General features: G+C 42.9%; 1 protein-coding gene across 12 annotated transcripts in view; it reads right to left on the bottom strand.

The window, feature by feature from the left end:
* The window catches only part of LOC306937824 (triple functional domain protein), a 142,181-nt gene extending 125,790 nt beyond the window's left edge, over positions 1–16,391 (bottom strand). For all 12 annotated transcript variants that reach the window (XM_079521798.1, XM_079521802.1, XM_079521804.1 and 9 more), the window contains exon 1: positions 15,964–16,391. In XM_079521798.1, coding sequence (XP_079377924.1) covers positions 15,964–15,997 — 34 coding nt within the window. In that variant the 5' untranslated portion in view covers positions 15,998–16,391. The remainder of the gene's footprint in view (positions 1–15,963) is intronic.
* Between the last annotated feature and the right edge of the window lie 5,866 nt (positions 16,392–22,257).

The raw sequence follows: 22,257 nt of genomic DNA, 5'->3' as shown, positions 1-22,257 counted from the left end.
CATACATGTACGATGTATACAGAACCATCCTATCGGCGGGGCAGTTTGTTTAATGCCGCGATGGCCGAGGGGACAAAACTCCCACTGAAACGGACCTTTCTCCATGGCAAGGTTCTGTATCTTTGTCCAGATGGCATGAGGTTAAAAAAGCGCTACAGAGGATGATCAGTGTCATTTGATATTGAAAGTGCTAACCGTGTAATAGCCTTATTGTTCATATCAGAAAGTGTGGGCGTAGGGAGTCCGATGATCTTGGAAGCAATACGGGTAATACTGAAAAGTTTGTTTCGCGCTAGGCATGAATGAATGTGTGTGTGAAAAAAAACACTGTTTAACCCATTCTGGGCGGGAACCGCTTTTGGTGTTTGAAGCATCGTGTTATACTTTAGCTCATGAAAAATAGCAGATCTACAAGCTATTTTTTTTAAATCGTGAAAATGTGGCGCAAATCTTTGACTATATATTCTTTCAGCGCGAACGTTTTTAAGTCAAATCTTTGATGTAGAAGGCATTTTTTTAATTTCGACGTCAGGCCTAAGCAGTTTATTTACCATTTACCTGCTGTGCATTCATTTATATAGTGGCTTTCTCCCCAAAGCACTTCACACAACGCGCAACATGTTGTACTACAGCCACCGACGGCAGAGGAGACCATGCGAGGCACCAACCTGCTCGGATATCTTTATCTTTACCGTGTAATAATCTGTACATCCCATGGATCTGCTTTCACTCGTGAGCTTCCTCATTACTGAAGCTCTTTACAAGGTCAATTTCATATTCCCTTGTGCAGTCATAATCAAAGACATCTGTTTACAGACTGGCTGAATGACTGTTATATCGTGGAAGTAATGCGTTTGTTCCTCTTTGTTGTTCTAGAGGTCGGGTTACTAGTTGCACAAGTCCTACCAACCCTTCTCAATCACATCACAGCTGCCTGCTGCTGCTGATGATCGGCCATTTATTTGACTGTTCACATCACTCTGAACAACAACCACGGGCTGTTTATTGTCTCCACCAGGCCGAAGGCATGGGGAGAGAGTATGTTTCCGTCCGTGTGTGTGTCCGTCCTTCCGTCCGTCCGTTACCAGCTAATCTCCGGCACCGTTAACCCGGTCGATGCCAAACTTTGCACACACACTCCCTGGATGCCAACGATGAACCTCTGCCCGACATTTTCCAGAACGGCCTGTTATAGCGCCACCATGAGGCAGCTTTTCACATTTTTTACCTAAAACTGCACCGATCTGCGTGAAACGTTGCATGCACACTCCCTAGAGGCCAAGGACAAACCTTTGACCTGCATTTTCCGCATCTGCCTTTTATAGCGCCACCAGGAGGCCGACTTTTGTCGGATCTGTCCGATATTTCATATTCCATCCCAATTGGCTATAATTGGCTTTCACAGTTTGCAAGATTGCCCCGTTTTGAACAAAAGCCTCAAATCATGAACGCAGCGTGCAATTTACGTGAAATCTTTCACACATTTTCTTACTAGGCTGAGGAATATATCCCACCCTTTTCACATTGGCCTGTTATAGCGCCAACAACAGGTTGATTTTTGCAAAACACATTTTTGGAACAAAATGCCTCAATTCATCCACTTGCCCTCAAAGGCGTATGAAGAAATGGCACCCTTTTCACATTGGCCTATTATAGCGCCACTAGGAGGCCACAACCCGACCTGCCCTGGTGGAGACCTGTGCCCCGAGGGGCACTTTCTTCTAGTTCTGTCTGTGTTACACCAGGTGAAATGCACAAATATTAAACCGGCATCAATCATTAACTCATTTAGACCTGAGGACGATTCTACAAAATGTCTTCTAAATCATGACAGTTTTCAGAAAAACCTGTTTCCATGTCAGTGGTTCTCAAACTATTTCATGTCAAGGACCCCCAGAATAATAATGTATTTGGCCCCGCCCCCCAGATGCAAAGATTTGAGTTAAAAGCGTTCACTGGGAAGTTGGGAACTAATATATATATTAAAAGATTTTCAGCACAAATTTTCACGATTTTTCAAAAAATAGCAGATCTACAAGCTCGCAGTCGTAGAGCGGCACTCGGTGCCGTGCTATGAGCTTAATGTGCATCTGCTATTTTTCAACAGCTAAAGCTTCAAATAAGGTTAAAAGTGGTTAAAAGCTAAAGCGACACTATGCGTTCCCTTCCTTAATGGGTTAATGGGTTAATCCATTTAGACCCGAGGACGATTCTACAAAGGCCTTCTAAATCCTGACAGTTTTCTTAAAATCCCATGTTTGTATGTCAGTCGTTCTCCACATTTTCATGTCAAGGACCCCCAAAAATAAATGTAATTGGCCACCGACCGACCATCTGAAAATATGTTGTTCCAGGGACTCCCCCAGAAGCAAAGATTTGAGTTGAAAACGTTCGCTCTGAAAGAATATATTTTTAAAGATTTGCGCCACATTTTAACGATTTTTCAAAAATAGCAGATCTACAAGCTCGTAGTGCGATACTCGGTGTCGCGCTACAAGCTTGTAGATCTGCTATTTTTCAACAGCTAAAGTATAACATAATGCTTAAAACACCAAAAGGGGTTCCCGCCCAAAATGGGTTAATAACATTTCGGCAGTAATAATCACCACTCTTCATTTGGGCAAGTTGTTGGCCGTACTTTTGCTCAAGGGCATCTGGGTGGCATAGGGTCAGCACTGTAGTGTGGTCCGGACGCACTGTACTTCCACCATCGCAGAGTCTAGGGGCTGTATTTTGTGTGTCTTAAGTACCAGGTCTTATTACTTAACTTAAGACCTGGAGGTGTGGTCAATGCTCTTTGGCCACTCAGAATAGAGGGTATGCGTGTGACATCATCAACAAACCAGGAAGTTATGCAGGAACGCCTACTGAGTGGCAAAAACTACTTTCTGGCCTTGACAGCCCATACATCCACACAGAAAAGTCTTATCTGATTGCATTAAACAACATTAAACAATGTTAAACTCACTTTGCCTGTTGCTTTGCCACTCGATGTGCCATTCACTTTAAGCATGCGCATACTCTCTATAGCCAAATGGCATTGATCACGCCTCCAGGTCTTAAGTTAAGTAATAAGACCTGGTACTTAAGACACGCATAATACTGCCCTAGGGGTTCAGATCCACTGCGATGGGTCCGGTTTGGCAGAGCGTCTGCACTAACACAACTGCAGGGCCATGTTTGGGGGGGAGGGAAGCTGTGCGCGGAGGGTGGCAGGGAAAATTAAACACCCGCTATTTGAATACAAATTATTTACCAACCATTTTGTCTTACTGCACAACAATGTTTTTTTTGGCAGCCGATTAGTCTCTTGAATAGTTTTCACTTAGTTTAGTCACATTTTAGTCACCTGGAATGTTTTAGTGTTTAGTCGACTAAATAAATATAAGATTTTTAACTAAAATGTATGTTGGCGGGCCTTGATGCCGTCATATTGACTGTTTTTACACTTGCTGAAAATAGCCGATCTACAAGCCCGCAGCGCGGCGCGTTGTGAGCTTGTAGATCTGCAATCAGAATGATTCGCACCAACAGAGAATACACAACCTTCTCACAATAATGATTCAGCGAAACAATGAAAGCGTCTCGCTTAGTCGCTTTCATGACTAGCCACGACCTGCCACTGAACGTTTGATCTAACCTGCACCTGCAATTATGAGTAGGAATGAGTGCATGTTTACGAGATGAGTGTAATGAGGGAAATTACTAAAAGAAGTTAGTATTCAAAACAGGTGGTAGTAGTTATCAACATTCAACACATCAGCCAATAGAAAATATTTCTCCATAATTTCCCGCTTACGTACCTTCTCCTTTTTGTTATGTGGTACGAGGTCATGTCACACATTTTTGCAAAATTCTGAGTGTGTCGATTTACGTTTTCCAAATGATCATTACAATCATTACAATGAGTGTAAACAGTAAACACTGTCAGTGAAAAACAGGACAATGGCTAATGTGATCAAACGCACAAAACAAGATTCACAATAAATGTAACGAGTCATGACTTAGAAAAATATACTGTTCACAAGTAGCCTCGGTCCCAGGCTTACTTTTCTGCGAAAAGAAGAGCCTGGTCACAACGTAAGGCAAAGAAGCTATCGGCGGACGTATCCTCCGGAACATCTATCAGATGTATTTCCCCCGGATACGATATTTTCCCGACCAATCACAACACTTGTTTCATTCGCGGAGAATGTAAACTGATTTGTAAAGCATCAACGTAATTTCCTTGGGAGATACTTCCGCTAAAATCCCGCAACTTCCGATGATAGTCTTTTCAGCGTAGGTCTTGCCCAGGGTGGTTCACAAGTTGTTTTTTTCGTTTATACAATGCCTTTTTAAATGAATGCGAGATCATTTTAAAAGCATTTTTAACCCATTTAAAGTGAGAAAGCCTCCGTGTGATTTTAGATTTTTGTGTTGGCTATTCAAAAATAGCAGATATAAAAGCCGCAAACTTTTACATCGGCCATTGGGGGACGAGCTTTTACATCTTTTTTTGAACATTTTTGAAAAATCTTGAAAGTGAACAACTGAGAAGAACTACTGATTTAGAAGGCATTTGTAGAATTGGCCTCGTGTCTTTAACCCATTCTGGACGGGAACCCTTTTTGGTGTTTTAACGTAAGCATTATGTTATACTTAAGCTATTGAAAAATAGCAGATCCACAAGCTCGTAGCGCGCCACTACGAGCTTGTAGGTCTGCTATTTTTTAAAAATCGTGAAAATGCGGCACAAATCTTTGAATATATATTCTTTCAGAAGACTTTTTTGGGGGTTTTAAATGGGTTAAGTGCTTATAATGTTCATACAGTATGTATGTACATCTATACCTATGTGAATGATGCAGATTGTTTAATCTGCATTTACAAATTACTGGATAGTTTGTGTGTGGATGTTTACAGCGAGTCTCTGTAATTGCAGAGCCCATCTAGAAGAGGAACTGTGAGTGAGTCTGTCTCTGGACAGAGCTAATCTCACAAACTGCTGGATCACTGCCAAACGTCTCGTCCACACCGTCCAGGAGGCCAAGGAAGTACCTGGCTCCACACAACATTCTTTTCACCTTTTATTTTTTGAAAATATTTAACCTTAAAACTAAACCTTGCGTGAATTTAACTCCATATTTAAGGCACTATTGAATAGAAGTGGTTCTTTTTTTTTTAATAATTTTTATCCCACGATTTTGTAACCCATTTTTCACCCCTGTGTCAATTATCTAATGTGATCCTGGGCTCTCTACACACAGACTACACACCCTCCGCCAACCTAGTCCCCATATATGGGGGACATGGGGAAAGCAACAGACTTGAACTCATGCTTCCTTCATGCCCGAGTGTCCAAGTTGCTCCTTTACACCTAACAGGGGGGAGTTTCCCTGGTTGGACGTAGCGCGTGGAAGGAACACGTTATTCCAACCAGTTAGAAGTGGTTCTATTCATGGACAAACATTCACAACACAATTCTAGAAAAAATAATGGAGCGTGCCGTCGATCAACCTTGGCTTCTTAACCCCTTTAGAACCGAGGATGATTTTACAATTTACAATTACAATTTACAATTTAGGCATTTAGCAGACGTTCTTAATCCAGAGCGACTCAAAGATTTTACAACATATGTTTTCTGAAAAACATATGTTTCTATATCAGTGGTTCTCGAACGATTTCATGTCAAGGACAAGGACCCCCAAAAATATATGTAATTGGCCGCCGGCCCCCATCTGGAAATATGTTGTTCCAGGGACCGCCCCAGAAGCAAAGATTTGAGTTAAAAAAACGTTTGCTCTGAAAGAATATACATTCAAAGAGTTGCGCCACATTTTCAAGCTCACAGCGCTGCACTCGGTGCCGCGATATGAGCTTGTAGATCTGCTATTTTTCGCGACCAAAGGTCCCAGTTAACTATGAAATTGCGCATTTCCCGCCAGTGTGTGTTTTATGGTCTATGGTCACATCTCGTGACATCATGCCTCCATATATGGTCACGCCTTGTGACATCACACCTCCATTTATGGTGGTCAGGCCTCGTGACATGTCACACCACCATATATGGCCATCTCCATATATGAAGATCACGACACTGACCTCATCTAACCCTGGATAACCATACATGGAGAAGACTGGCAACTCTATATCTGACCTCAAACCCTTCGATCTCCATATATGGAGTTGACCCGTTTTGACATTCCATATGTTGATCCTACCCCACCTGTCCTTCCTGTTCTGACATTCCATATTATGTTGATCTGACCTCATCAAACCCTGTACACTCAAGACACGCTCCATATATGGCCAGTACACAGGGCTCGACGCTTAGCATTTTTCCAAGTAGCACGTGTGCGACTAAGTTGAAAAATCTAGTAGCACACAAATTATTTTAGGAGCACGATGAAAAGTTATCAAATAATGTGTTTTTGAGGGGCGCTAGCCCCTCCTATATACAGCTGTAGTCCCCACACATCTCAATATCTTGACAATGAAAGGAGAAATTAGGTCAAAATTCCGCTAAATATGACGTAAATTAAACATCAAAACATTAAACGCCATTGACATTGAAAGGACAATGTATGTCATATGTAAACGAGCAAATCAGCTAACCAATCACAGGCAACAGGCATTCTGATTGGCCAATATGAGATGATTCATGATGATGTATGATGACAAGAGCGCCCCTCACTTCACACAGGTGTGATTTTTCTTTAATACAGTGATATGAGGTAGGGGCGGGCAATATGAAAAATCTTTCAGAAATGATCACAATATTGATATTCATCTGGATTTGTTTGTTTTTATATAATCTATATAATCAATTTGTTTTTATGCTGATAGTCTATTAGTTTTTTATGCAAATAGATAGAGGGATAGATGGATAGATAGATGGATAATCAATTCATTTTATGTTGCTCATGTATGGACAGACAGACTTTCTATCCGTTTTTATCCTGCTGTTCTATCGTGTGAGATTCGGTGCAGGGCGCAGGCTACTCGATGGTACTATTAGTATTGTAACATTCTCCTTGGCTTTGACTGCTTCAGTTCAGACCATCGTACATAGGCTATACACCTCGGCGTGGTGGAAGGAGGTAGTGGGGGGATCTTTGCCTTTTTTCCGTCGCTCGTTATGCAGGCTACTGACTAATATGTACCCAGCCAAGTCGGTCATTCGTATTATCATTTGCGCTGCGCACACGATTTTGTAAGCGAGGTGCTGAGCGATGGTTGTTTTGGTAGAATCCGTGCACACGTGCACTCTTTGCGTGCACGGCCGCACGCTGTTTCACCCACGTTTGGTTAAAAGTTATAGAGTGATGTTTGAACATTAAACTTTCCAAATAACTTTAGTATTCAACGTGTCGGGGTCCTAGCAACTCCTTCTGTGCTATCATGCTATCCTACTGCGTTCGCTGCTGACAGGGAAGAGAAGTACTGAACAGCAACACATGGAGGGGCGGGGCGGTGGGAGCAAAAGGGACAGATCTTCAAATGAACGCCGCATTGAGTCTCGACACGTTGTTAGCTTGTAGATCTGCTCTTTTTGGCGAACGACACCGCCGTACTATATAAATATAGGTATAGAACCGCGACTATAGACTGTGCACTTGCTGTAGAGCCTTGTCTTTATCACGATTGAACGGTCAAATTCTGTAGTCGCACGGGTGCTACAAAGTGAATTTGACAACTCGCACGGTGATATTTTAACTCGCAAATGCGAGTACCTAGTCGCACTGTCGAGCCCTGCCAGTACATATTCATTCCATATGTTGATCTGACCCCCCCCATGCCAAATGCCAGCGCTCGCCCAGCAGTCTGCCGTCACTCAGGCGGATGCGTGCACGCGACCTCAGGGTGTCTTACTGGTCAATAGCTAAAGTAAAACATAATGCATACAGCACCAAAAGGGGTTCCCGTCCTGAATGGGTTCTTTTGTTTGTTGTTAACCCATTTTGACCTGAGATCAGATTCAAAAATATTCTTCTACATCCTGACAGTTTTCTGAAAAAGCTATGTTTCTATGTCAGTCGTTCTTCGATTTTTCAATAGCTAAAGCATAACATAATGCTAACACCAAAAGGGGTTCCCGCCCAAAATGGGTTAATTTAACAGGCATATGTAATAGCACATCCATCCTGGTCAGATTAATCTTTCCTTTCATTCCATTAGGCCCATCTGTATCTCCATGACGAGTACAGTTGTGATATCTGATTTGTCTTACAACATATTACCGTATGTCTTTATGCGTAGGTCTGTCTGGACCTGGACTCTCAACTCTGAGTGAAAGCCCGTTTAAATGAGTCAAATCAACACATTTTAATGCCGTTTAGAATTACAAGACCAATTTCACCAGTGGAATAAAAATGGAAAATGGTGAAATTGTCTGTGTGTTGTGTGTGTGAGACCTGGTGGATTTCAAACTAAAGTCCTCTGAGAATTAGATAGACAAAATGTATTCCGAGTAGAGTACATATTTAAATGACAGAGTTACCGTGTGTGGGTCCCCAGGGGGTCCCTGTACTGTACTGTCACAGTAGCTGTCTATAGGAGTGGTTGCACCACTCAAAAATGACTGGGGAAAGTTAAATTGGTGAGAATGGCAAAGTAGGTGTGTGTGTGTGTGTGTGTGTGTGTGTGTGTGTGTGTGTGTGTGTGTGTGTGCGCGCGCAACAGAAGGAAACAGACAAAAGAGAGCTATAAAGAGACAGAGACAGAACTGTGTCTGTCACAAAGGCCTTCCCTCATGCTACTAACCACATGATGTCCGAGTGTCCCAACAAACACATTTAGCCTCATTTAAGCCTGATTTATAAATTAATTGTTGATTGTGCATGATCATGTCTCACTGATTTACAAGCTCACAACGCGTCGCTCGCAGATTTTAGATGTGCTATTTTTGGCCAAGACACTGACGTGCAACTACTGTAAGTAGTAAGTAAGTATTGTGCACTGATGTCCGCACTCAGCAAGATTACTGTGACCAATTGCATGGTCTTTCATGCTGTAAATCAGTGTCAAAAACACATAAAGTAAACACCTGCATTTTCCATCTAAAGACAAAGTCCTGGAACTGACTACACATTAACATAACCTAAACATCGGCATACTGGCAACATCAGTCTTTCAATGTAACGCACAAAAGCCGTATTGAAAGGCATTATTCATTCGTCGTTTGTATTGAGCAGCAGCTCGCCAGGCATCCGCTACTATGCCATAAACATGAACGACTGAAGGCAGTGTGCTTTGGTTGGCATTAGGGCTTTAGCCGTTGTTCAGCTCCTGACTTGGCAGCTTTTGGCCCGGAGGAAACCTTTAGTGAGGGACTTCAATCTGTCTCCATCTTCCTGGATCAATACCCATTAGTCTTTACTCTGTGCGCGCGTGTGCGGGGGGCGTGCACGTAGACCTCAGCCTTGGTGAATGGACCTGAGTCATAAAGTGCAGCTCTGGATCAGATTTCCCCCTCTCTCTCTCTCTCTCTCTCTCTCTCTCTCTTGGCCTTAACACACACACACACACACACACACACACACACACACACACAGAGCAAGATGCATTCAAATGTATACTGACAAAACCGACTGAGCACGTTGCAGGCAGCTTCTAAACTTTCATTCATGAGGACTGTCTGTGACTGAGGATTGTGGTTTGTTTTCCCCCTCATTGTCGGGTGTAATACCTATACTGCCGTCATGTACTAACAGCACAAGGGAAAACAACAGCCAATTGGCCCGTTGGTAGCCTGGGATGCGTTTGTGGTATGAGATAACTTAATGATTGACAACATGCCACAACACAACTCCCCATTCCTCCGCTCCGAGGCCCCATTAATAATTCCACTAGCAGAACAGGAGAGAGAGAGAGAGAGAGAGAGAGAGAGAGAGAGAGAGAGAGGAGCTCCGTTTTATTGCTTGTGTCATATTGTACCACGGGCAAGATGAAGCAAGTTACAAGACTGAAGGAAGGCAGGAAAACCAGAAACATGGACACTAGCGAGAGATTTGGACAGAATGCAGGCCAAGTAAATGAAGTCCTCTAAGTATGTATGGGGGATTGTAAAAGACAAAAAGGCAGAGAAACAAAGACAGAAGGGAGCGGGAGGTGAAGAAGAGTGGAGAGAGAGAGAGAGAGAGAGAGAGAGAGAGAGAGAGAGAGAAAAAGCATGGCCCGTGGCTAGACACCAGACCTGTGCATGTCAGAACACGGCTCCGAGCTCTGCGAGAAGGAAGTGGATAGGAAAACAAAGGGGAGGGCCCCCTCAGAGTGACACTCAAGCTTCTACTTCTAGCCAGCCTTGTGTACAAAGCCATAGGTAGGCGTTCCATACGCGGTATGCCTCGGAGTGGTTTCACTGCTGCTGGACTGACTGCTCAGTATCTCTGGACTATTGCACTTTATGTAGTCATAGCACTTTATAGTACACATGTATAATATATTATATAGTATGTATAGTTTACATAGATACTCCACTGTTACGTTCTTAGTTTACGCATGATTCATGATAACTACTTTTTATATATGTGATGTATGCCATGCTTTTGTTATTGCTTAATGTAAATCGCTCTGGATTAAGAGCGTCTGCTAAATGCCTAAATTGTAAATTGTAATTGTAAATTGGACTGCTTCAAAACAAGACCTCCATTCAAATTAAAACCTGGTTTATACTTTACAACGGAGCCGGGCACCAAAAAAAAAAGCAGATCTACAAGCTCAAGGGGGGTTTTTTCAAAAACAAATTGAATCACGTGGATCTCAGAAACCGTCATAGCATCGATCCATGTGGCTGCCAGCCTGTGATGCCAGTCATCTATGAGATGATCTAGGACATATCTATGACGTTTGGGCAAAGTTAAGTTTAAGCCCAATCCAAACCCCATTGCATAAATAAAATGAAAGTTAAAGATTTCAAAAAGTGTAAAAAAAAAAAAAAAAAAGAATATGTGCAAAACACTTTGTGCTGCTGATCAGTCCTGTGGTTTGAGAATTGAGATTAGCTTTAGACACACGCACACCCTCTTATAGACGGAGCCCTAGTCTCCAGCAGAGCCACGCCATGAAACATTACAAATAATATTTGGGAAATTGTCTGACTCTCAGCATTTTATCTTTTTTGCCAAATTTGTTCAACAACTTAATATGCATTGCAGAATGGTAGTTCATTTGATGCGTTTTGTGCTAGAAAAAAAACAGAATTTCTTGCAACATAGAGGTCGGTGGTCAACAGATGACAAACCTAGTTTTCTAAATATTGTGCTTTCAGAACACAGGTGGATCCAAATGAAACAAGTTAAGTGATGGTCACTAGTCATAACCTTTCAGAGTAATATGCTGACGTCAGTCATTGTCCAATTGACGGAAGCATCACTGGCATGGCATCCTGTGTGTGTGTGTGTGTGTGTGTGTGTGTGTGTGTGTGTGTGTGTGTGCGCTGTACGTACACACAAAAGCAACCTTGTCAATCACAGTTCTTGCAATGATAACGAAACGCTGGCTGCCAGGCACTAGTCTGAGGGAGATAAATCACACAAGTCATCCCACAATAGTCACCACTCTACAGTAACACCTGAGAAATTGAGGAGGTCACGCTTTACATTAAAGTCTCAACACTTTAGTCTGAATGGAGTGGAACAACAATACAATTAACTGACAGGGTTTGCCGGCTCACACACTTGCTATGCATGCGGCTTGTTGATGGCAGAGCACTGTTTAACCCATTTTGGGCGGGAACCCCTTTTGGTGTTTTAAACATTATGTTATAATTTAGCTATTGAAAAATAGCAGATCTACAAGCTCATAGCGCGCCACCGAGTGGCGCGCTATGAACTTGTAGGTCTGCTATTTTTGAAAAATCGTTAAAATGTGCCTCAAATCTTTTTTTTTTTAATTTCAACGTCAGGCCTGAATGGGTTAAACACATTTAGAGCCAGGCGGTGCTTGGGCACCCCTTTAACCCTTTGCCAGGGGAAAACTGCAAAATAAAACTACAAAATGAGGACCCTGTGACGCGGCTGTTGAACCGGAAGTATTAGCCGACGCCGTTTCAGTGGGTCGATCTAGCATGGAACTAGCATGAAAGACGCTAATCTGCCAAGCGGAGCCCAGCGCTAAATTTGTTATTGATCTCCTAATAAGAGTACTTCGCCTCACATCTCCTCATCCGCGCCTCAATTCGGAGATAAACGCCGCTAAAGATGGCGGCCATTACGGGACTCTATGCAGCACGCCTCGTCGCTATGGAACGTTTCGGCGTTTGTTTTTGACCGGTCCAAGATGGCGCCGTCCTATACGGTAAATATTACACAATGATCATTTATTCTGTGCTATAAACACCCTAAAACGTAAATATACGACGGTGGCATTAAAGTGGTGGGTTTTGTAAAACGTAAATAAACGAGTATGGCACGAAAAGTATTAATAGAAGCACGTGAATGAAAGCCTCCTTGTGGAAGAACACCGACGGCAAAAACTAACCAATTTATGTCTGAATCTTTCTGTGTCCAAGGTAACAGGGAAAGGTAGCATACAAAGGGGTGATGCAATGAGAAAATATTTAAAATAGCATTAGAGTTCAAATCACACTGCTGGGCAACTGTCTCCATCGATTTACTAGTAATGACACTGAAGATGTAACAGTATACCGTACATAACTACGTCATGCATCCCAATTCTGGGGAGAACATTCAGCGATAATAGCATCTTTACAAGCTCACATCTGTTGTGAGCTTGTAGATTAGTTATTTCTGGCAAAGAGATTTCACATGGTGTAGAGGGGAAAAAATAACCGACCACCAATTATATAGCCTAGCTCGGAGACAATACAGGGGTTTATTTTTATTAATGTTTTTTTTTGTGGCTTTCGCCTTTATTTTTATTTTTTTATGGAGGGATAGACAGTATGCTGACAGGAAATGGGGAGAGATGGGAGGTGCCATGCAGTAAAGGAGTTGAACCCGCGGCACACTGCCAGACTGGATTACCAGCCAAGGTGCCTGGACCGCTGAGCCACGGCCCAGGCCACAATACAAGGGTTTAAATGGTTATGGTTTACTACACTGAACCATATAAACCTTTCCCTGCAATACCATGCCCATGATATAAATTAACCCTTTGTGTTCAAATATTTGTATGCAAATGTTCAATGCTAATGCATGAGCGTCAGTTATACACACATGAGTTTAATTTCAATAAAAGCAATATTTTTTTCTACAGAGCGAAATACATTGTTTTTTTTTTGGGGGGGGGGGGGGGGGTTCACGGGGAAATACTATATAAGAGATATACTGTGGAATTTTGGTTCACCCCAAACTTTAATATAATAATAGGAACTACACTGCGTTAATATTGGTGTCCAAAATCCTAAATTTAGACCACAAAGTTGCAAGAATAGGGTGCAAACCTGTTTTCCCAACACTGACTGTTCAAGCAGCTCAGTGACAGGTTGGGTTACTAGTTAGAAGCAGGAGGGCCTGCCCGGGGTATCACAAGACGGACAACTGTGAGTGACAGGTGAAAGTAAAGCCCAAGTGCACTCAGAACAGGGCGCCTCTCCCTGTAGAGAAGACGACCAGTGTTGCCATGTTCGGTTATTATAAGCAACTTCTTTTTTGAATTATAGTTAACACAGTTCTCATAAACTTCTCAGACAAAGACAACAAAATGTATGTATTTCTCCGCAGACCCCCCATCTGAAAATATTCTGTGACAGGGGGGTTTTTTTTGGTTGTTAAAATGCTCCAATATATACATTCAAAATATTTCACTTTTTCTTTTCAAGATCTTTTTGAAAATGGCAGTTCTACACGTGTATAGATCGACCATTTCCGAATAGCCGATGCATATAGGTTTAAAGTGCTCATATGGCCTTATCATTCAAAGTCGCGTCTTCTTTTGGAGCTCGTTTTCATAGGCCGTTTTCTTATTTCTCTTGCAAAATCTGGCAACACTGTTTTAGAGAAGACAAGAGGGAGCCTTCAACAGATCAGCTGTTCTTCAGGCAGAGCAGCAACTCTCAATGCAGACACTGAACTTCCCTTAGTCTGTGGCTCGTTATCTAGCTAAGACACAAACCACAGGAGCCAGGGGCTGCTGCATGTCAATACCCAGGCTTCGCTTTAGCTTCTCTTGTTTACCCCATTTCCCATTTAAAAAAAAAATCATGGCTCTTCTTTCTACCACAACAGGAAGGATGAGACCCAAGGCTGCAGTGCAAGATTTCCCAGTGATTATTAGGGCCGACTGTGCCCATGAACAACCTAATAAATCATTCTACTACTCCCTATTGTGTCCTTTTAATTTAATGTGTTGTCATGTGCCATAATTAGGTCAATCCCCTTGTTGTTTTGATAGCAATTTACCACTTCCCCGCCCCTCTCTTACACAGAGCAGCCCCCCAAAAATTATATATATCTATGCTACTGCCTAAGTTAGACCTATAGCCAACAATACATTTTGTTAGCCATGTTCAATTCTTAGTGGAAATTTGGCAATTTGACATGGAAAAGCTCCCCGGACCCCAGTCAGTGAATTATGAAATTAACATTTTATAGGACAAGTAACCAATCATTCCCAAGAAGAGCCAACAAAGCAGTCTTGAGTTATAAGAGAATGAAGCAGGCAGACCTGAGATCATGCATTAGAGAAGCAGCACACACACACACACACACACGCCTGCAGCCAGTGAGTGGAGCAGAGCCCAGAGGGGATCTGTTCTCTAACTGAAGGGCTGACGGTGACCCATTAAATCAATGGAAAGGCCCCGTGTTGTGTTGTGGCTGTACGCCCTGGTCCTTCCTCGCTGACAATTTGGCCTACTTTTACTAGCCAACGTTAGCGATCGATGCACAGCACTGAAACAGCACCTAAACCTACAAATGAACGAGCTATAGGAGTTTGTTTTAAGGTGGTGACTATACTAGCGTGTTAGTTCGGACACAAATTACAATGCGGACAGTCCGAAAACCATGGTCGCTGCCCTGTACTGTGCCCTGTGCACAGATCAGCACATACGTGGTGCCACGCCATGTAATGTTTACATAGCAGACACCATTGTCAAGTTTTTACACCTCAAAAACAACAGACAGCATGGTTAGTGTGCCAGTGAAATAACCACATACAATGCTTTCCTCTTTGTATGTAAATCCCCCCCCCACACACACACACACCAGGGGCAGGCAGCTTTGCTACACTGTCTGTCTGGCAGCCTGGCTAGCAGCAACTGGGCTAACGCAGATAGCATGGTGGTTCCATAGGATACACAGGGATAAAACGTTAGCTTTGTGGCTAACAGGGAACCTGGCGTGTGGGGGGAAAAACCCAGAATTAAGGACCAAGGATTCTGCGGTGGCGTCACAACAAAGCGTCATTTAGCGGAACTGTTTTCAGACATTCCAGACTCAACTTGTCACATTTACAGTACAAGTGCTTTCCTTCCGCGAGTGTCACTTTACAAAAATAAATAGGCATTTAAAACTATAATCGAGGGTTTTTTTTTTTTTTTTTTGACGAGTGACACTTATTGTGGAAAGGGTTTATTATGCGACCATTCATGTCAGGGATAGTAAAATACTTTTTTTTTTGTGTGTGACGAGACGGCTCCATCCTTGGTATCTTTATTCTAGGGGAAAACTAGCCAGTTAGCACTGTAGCTAAAAGGATACCCCAATGTATTACATTTTAACGAGAAAACAATAGTATTTACCTTACTGAGAAATGCATGGACGAATTTTTTTTTGTGAATATTTTGTAATGATGTCTGCTGCTGTGAGCATAGCGACGTTATTCATCCATTGCTATACACAGTATTTACTCTAGTGTTTTGCTGAAAACTGAAAACCTTCCCCCTCCTCCTCATCATCCCCAACCCAACTGAGCCCGAAAAACAGACACCCAGACGGGAACAATGTCGCCCTGCCTGACTGATCTGTCTACAATCTAGCCGATCCCCCCACTGCTCATTTCTCGGGCTTTTCTTACCAGAAGTCTCCTCCGATGCTTCCCCGGAGCTCATGGCTGCCGAGCTGAACGGGAGCAGCTAAATTTCCCAAAGTGTGGATCCCCCAGTTCGGGATATCTCTTTTTTTTGTAGCCCGTATCAAGACGATCTGAGTTCTTCTGTCCTGACAAAAGCGCCAGTCGCGACACACGGACTGTTGCGATGAGTTTTAGGGGCTGGTAGTGCCATCAGCAGACCTCCATCTTGTGGGTATATTAAACGCTGTTGGGAGAACAGCCGCCGGGCCGCCGGTGGGGTTCTTCCCTTCGAGTGGATCCGAGGGGAGAGTCACTGTAGACGGGGAGGGGCCGGGGTGACGGCTCGGTGTGTTCGGTGAATATCCGTGAGCTTTCGGAAACGAGCAGACAGTGGGTGATCAAGGAATGACAGTCACTGCCCCCTGCGCGTGTGTGTGTGTGTGTGTGTGTGTGTGTGTGTGCGCCGAGATTACAAAATTTAATGATTCATGAATCAGCAGCACTGAGTGAGTGTACACAATATGATGTGTGACATGACATATGATGGAATGATACTGATACATAATAGAGTTATTATAGGCTAACTGATATCCCGTTTTGGGAGTGAGGCTGTATTTGTGGAACCTTGTGGAAGACATGATGACTAAATAGTCTGTGATTCGGCGAAGAGGAGACTGGAGAGTGAGGCTAGTAAATCAATCAAATAGGGTTGCATACTATTTTGGCGCGCGCACACACACACGCACACGCACACGCACACACACACACACAGGACTTTTTTATTCATGTTGTTATTTTTTAACAAAGTCACTGAAATAAAGCACCGGAGAATGAGTTCGATGGAGTGAAGATGATTTGCATCACATTCACAAATAATGGGTTCACAATCACATTGGTCGATATTCTTTCCATTTACTAGCGCTGACTCCACCTGCAGGTTCAGACTGGAATTGGAGTGTCTGGACTGAGGCGCCTATAAATCCTGGGACGAATAGAATACACTCAATCCCTGTAGTCTGTAGGCTACCACACTACCACTCTTCATAAATTCATATTCACATTGAAATATCAAATTCTCCCTCTCTCTCTCTCTCTCTCTCTCTCTCTCTGAATGCAGATGTTATGTCACATGTGATTATGTCATAACCTACATGTGTCTTGTTTCAGACATTTGCTTTAAAATGATTGAACCTATATAATAGTCCACAAGCCATGTTGGTGCCTTCTGGCTGTGCTGAATCCTCTCCCATTTCAAATACCATTCCACGATGATGTGTTACGTCTGTTGATGGATTAATAATTATACAAGATGGTAATCCTGTCTGTGGCAATTTAGGGAGCGTATAGTAGACAGGGCCTTCTTCACCACACTCTCTCTCTCTCTCTCTCTCTCTCTCTCTCTCTCTCTCTCTCTCTCTCTCTCTCTCTCTCTCTCTCTCTCTCTCTCTCTCTCTCTCTCTCTCTCTCTCTCTCTCTCTCTCTCTCTCACACACACACCATCATCATCATCATTGGCGATCACTCGGAACGAGTATGATTGTCCTCCTGTCGGTGGGTCTGGTCAGTGTGTCCTTTCCAAATCAATGGTTTCGAAATAGTTAATAAAGGCACTCATATTTTAGTCTTTGACTCTTTAATAGAATAGGCTAAGAAGTGATCTTTTAAGGATAATCATATAGACAGCTCTTTTAACCATTTGCCAATATTTTGTCTGTTTACATCTTTCCATGACAAAATGCTGTCATCTGTTTAGGCTGTAATGAACATTTCATAAATATATATTTATTTGAGTAATTGACATTGAGCATGGTTAGAAATTAGTCAGTGACCTTCCCTTTAACAGATTTTTCTCTTTTTTTCCCTTTATTTACCCAGGGTAGACATTTTGAGCAACGCCCTGCACATAGAAACACACATTAAAACCTGGGAGCTGACCAGTACAACCACAGTCTTATACTGTTGGCCACTAAGCAGCTCCACTGGAGCAGTTGGGGGTTCAGTGCGGCAGTGCCTTGCTCAGGGGCACTTCAGCGATGTTGGGTGAGTGATGACCAATCAATCCCCAACCCAGATTTTTCCTGCCCGTCTGGGGAATCGAACCGGCAACCTTTCGGCAACAAGGGCGCTCCTCTAACCCTTAGGCCACCGCTGCCCCATTCTGCTGTCTCCTGTCAGCAGAATGATCTTCTCCCATCATACTATTTGTCTAATTATTCACTTAATGCATGTTCTGCGGCTGCCTCCGGATTCTTCACAAAGAGCTGGCCTGAAATTCTCTCTCTTTCTCTCTCTCTCTCTCTCTCTCTCTCTCTCTCTCTCTCTCTCTCTCTCTCTCTCTCTCTCTCGCTCACGTGCGCACACGCACGCGCACACACACAGTCACACACACACACATCAAAAAAGAAAGACACACACACACACACACACACACACACACACACACACACACACACACACACACACACACACACACACACACACACACACACACACACACACACACACACACACGAACCAAGAACCTATCATTACCAGTCTAAACAGTATGGATATCCAAAAAAAACAATTATCTGTACATTGAAACTATAGTGTGCAGACCTTGCTTTCTTCTAAATTATATTTCAGCCATTGCATAAGCCTGCATGCAGATGTTCAACCAGTCTGTAGTAGCCAGTGACCATTTCTTTGCTCAGTTTGCTGTGATATGTTGGGCAGAAAACATCGGGCTGCCATACTGTATAACTGTAACATTCTGTTGGAATAAGCAGCAACCCATAGCATATTTGCACATGGGATGTAGCCTACACAAAAATAAAGTTGCCTGCTTAAGTAAGTAGCCTTGCCAAGCCATGAGGCCCATAGGGCAGGAGCCTATCTCCTGTTTCTGTAGCGTGAGGCAGCTTGATGTACAAGTACACCCCCTGGACATGACGCTAGTATGTTGCAGGGACTTACCCCCAATCCAACCCTTGATGCTGAGTGTCAAGCAGGGAGGCACTGGGTCCCATTTTTAGAGTATTTGGTATGACCCGGCCGGGGATTGAACCCCGACCTCCCAGTCTCAGGGCAGACACTCTAACCACAAGGCCACTGAGCTTGCCTGTTTAGGTTAACAGATACATATTTCACTGCTGATCGATCATAATGTTCATTATATTCACTGTTGTTTGACTGTATATATTATCATATATTGTACTAGGCTGGCTTGTTACAGAATTCCACTGCCAGTAATGCTGCTACAACTGCATTGTATGTGACAATAAACAGAAACTCGAAGTGTATAGGTGGACACACTTGCACAGGAATTACTAAAACTGTCCAGCAGAGGGCACACTAATCCCAGTGAACAACCTACATTTCTAACCTAAACGCAGATGTTGAAAGCAGGCTTATCCTAGTACCAGTAGGCTACCCCACGCTTTTCCCAGCCGAGGTTTCTCATGCTTAACTTTTAGCGATTCTTGTACTTAACTTTTATTGTTTTTTCCAATTATTTGGGGGCCCAACTTAAGCATCTCATGGCCATTCACGTCACAGCCTTCAAAGATAAAGTAAAGAATGGTGTAAGGCTGTCATTTACCCAGGGACGGATTAACCCTAGCTGGGCCGATCATCTTCTGCATGCCAAACCCAGCCCTAGCCTAGAACTACAAGCCCCAGCCTAGAACTACAAATAAAATGGAGAGGCCCACATATTTGATTAACCTATACACATTTCATTTTAGAAAGTTTGTCGAAGGCCTCGTGGCCTTTTGATTGATTGATTGAAATATTTATTAACAGTTTGCAGAATTACAGTACATTTCCAGCACAACTCAATACAAAGACTGTTAACTGTGAGTGGACGACCCAATAAAGCATTACACTTGTTTACAAGAGGGTCCACCTTGTTCAATTCATCAAAAAATATCCTGCATGGCCCCGAACACAATGGGCAAAGGGCAAACGTACTGTAATATTTTGAAAAGAGAAAGTATTTCAGTATTTCAGAGAAAGTATTTGTTTCTCCTTGGAGAAAACACATCTCAAATCTACTTACAACTCCCCCCCACCCCCCTCTAGATTGTGGTCTCCATGATATTCCATTCCATTCCTTATTTCCAACAGGCTTGGATCCTACGACTTTTAAAGAAATAATTTGATCTTTATATTACTCTTTGATGACTCTTAATATGATGAGTGACAATTGTATTGAGCTGCAGTATGAACTTGGCCTATAGATCGTAGAGGTTATGAGATCTCTGTTAACAGAAAGAAGAGCAGATAGACAGACAGATAGAGTTACTGACTTACTAGCAGTGGGACGCCTGGACGCCTGAGTCTGTGGTTGCATTCCTTCTGTTAGTCCCTCGGTCAGCAGCAAAATATGTTTGTTGTGAGCATTTGTTGTTGAATCTAGCCTAGACACAATGGATATACTATCATTGGAATCCTATACAAAACCCATCTCTACCCTGTCTGTGTTCAGTCACATCCCACCACGACGAAAGGACAGCAAAGAGATGTCTTATTTTAGCAATGAATCCAAGGTATAACACAATGTTGCATGCATAGTAATATTAGTAAACTAACATGGGTGAAATATGATAGCTATTAAGCCAGGATGAATGTGTTAGTGAGCTTAATTTGACGATGGTCTAGTCCGTATAACGTGTCACCGCAGTTACCAAACGTGCGTCAATAATAAATTTGAACAAAGAAAAAACAAACCTGTTTTCAGCACCATGGACAGCGACGAGAGAACCCAATTAGTTGGATTGAGTTCACCCGCGCTGCTGTTATGGGCCAGAGAAAAGACCGTTTTTGCAACGCAGGCTCAAAATTGATAATGTTATTGTTGTTTTAAACCGATCGAGCTATATAATGCAGTCATTCTTCCATTGTCTTTTTACAATTTGTCCAAAATGTCAAGTAAAGCTGACAGGCAACAGTGCTGTATCATGTGTCCAACATGATCGCTGCTGGTCCAATTGTTTCTGGAATGGAGGTGAATACCATTTGACCAGCCACAATTTAGCTGTGGACCTGTAGGCCCCTGAGGTCTTCACCTATGACCGATTGTTCCACCTGCCCGAGGGTTACGATAACAAACTGCACCGGGATGACAGAGAACACAGTAAAGGCAGAGGCCTAGACCTGTTCAAAGAGGTAATATAAATAACCACAGCTCTTTCATTTGTATCAACTCACCCAAAACATAGACTAAAACCCATTTTGACCTGAGATCAGATTCTAAAAATGTCTTCTACATCCTGACAGTTTTCTGAAAAAGCTATGTTTCTATGTCAGTGGTTCTTCGATTTTTCAAAAATAGCAGACCTACAAGCTCATAGCGCGCCACTCGGTGGCGCGCTATGAGCTTGTAGATCTGCTATTTTTCAATAGCTAAAGCATAACATAATGCTAACACCAAAAGGGGTTCCCGCCCAAAATGGGTTACCAAAGTGAGGTCAAGTCAATTAAGGCAGCAATGCAGTCATCAGCTACTTGCATCATTTTTTCAACAACTATGGAGTTGGATAAAAATACGTTGACCTTCATTGTGACAACTGCAGTGGCCAAAACAAAAACAACTTCATGCTCTGGTACTGTGCGTGGAGAACCATTCACAAGCTCCACTTGAAGCTGGGAATCCACCTGCTGATTGCTGGCCACACCAAGTTTGGTCCTGACTGGTGCTTTGGACTGTTCAAACAAGTCTACAGGAGGAGCAGAGTTGACAACTTGGCAGACATCGCGACAGTGATGGCTAAAAGCTCTGAGGAGAAGGGAGTGAACCTCTCCCAGCTTGTTGGACATGAAGATGGGACAGTGCTTGTTGAAGGCTTCGACTGGCAAAACCACCTGACTCCCTACTTCCGCAAACTCCCACAGATAAAGAGCTACCAGCACTTCAGGTTTGACACCACAAAGCCTGGTGTGGTGATGGCCCAAAAAGACCGTGACTCAGAAGTAGTGGAGTTTCAGCTGCTCAAAGATCCCACTGTCTTACCCCCAGTACGTGGTCTTCCAGTACAACCCCCACCTGGACTGGACACAGCCCGTCAGGAATATCTTTTTAAAGAAATCAGAAAATTCTGTGTAGTTATTCGTAGTAATCGACGCGATCAGATAATTGGATTGTGGATGTTTTGATGGCCGGTTTATTTTATTTGCGGTGGGGAACATTTATATTGTGTTGCATGCCTGAACATTCATTACGTGTGTCATATTATTGATTGAACATTGTTGACCACAATGCAATTTTAAACTGTATATTCTGTATACTCTTTAGTCCCAGGCAAAGTGCAATTTTAA

The sequence above is a fragment of the Electrona antarctica genome, assembly GCF_951216825.1.
Source record: "Electrona antarctica genome assembly, chromosome: 15".
NCBI lineage: Eukaryota > Metazoa > Chordata > Actinopteri > Myctophiformes > Myctophidae > Electrona > Electrona antarctica.
The sequence above is the reverse complement of the archived record's forward strand: the minus strand, read 5'-3'. Positions and strand labels throughout refer to the sequence as shown.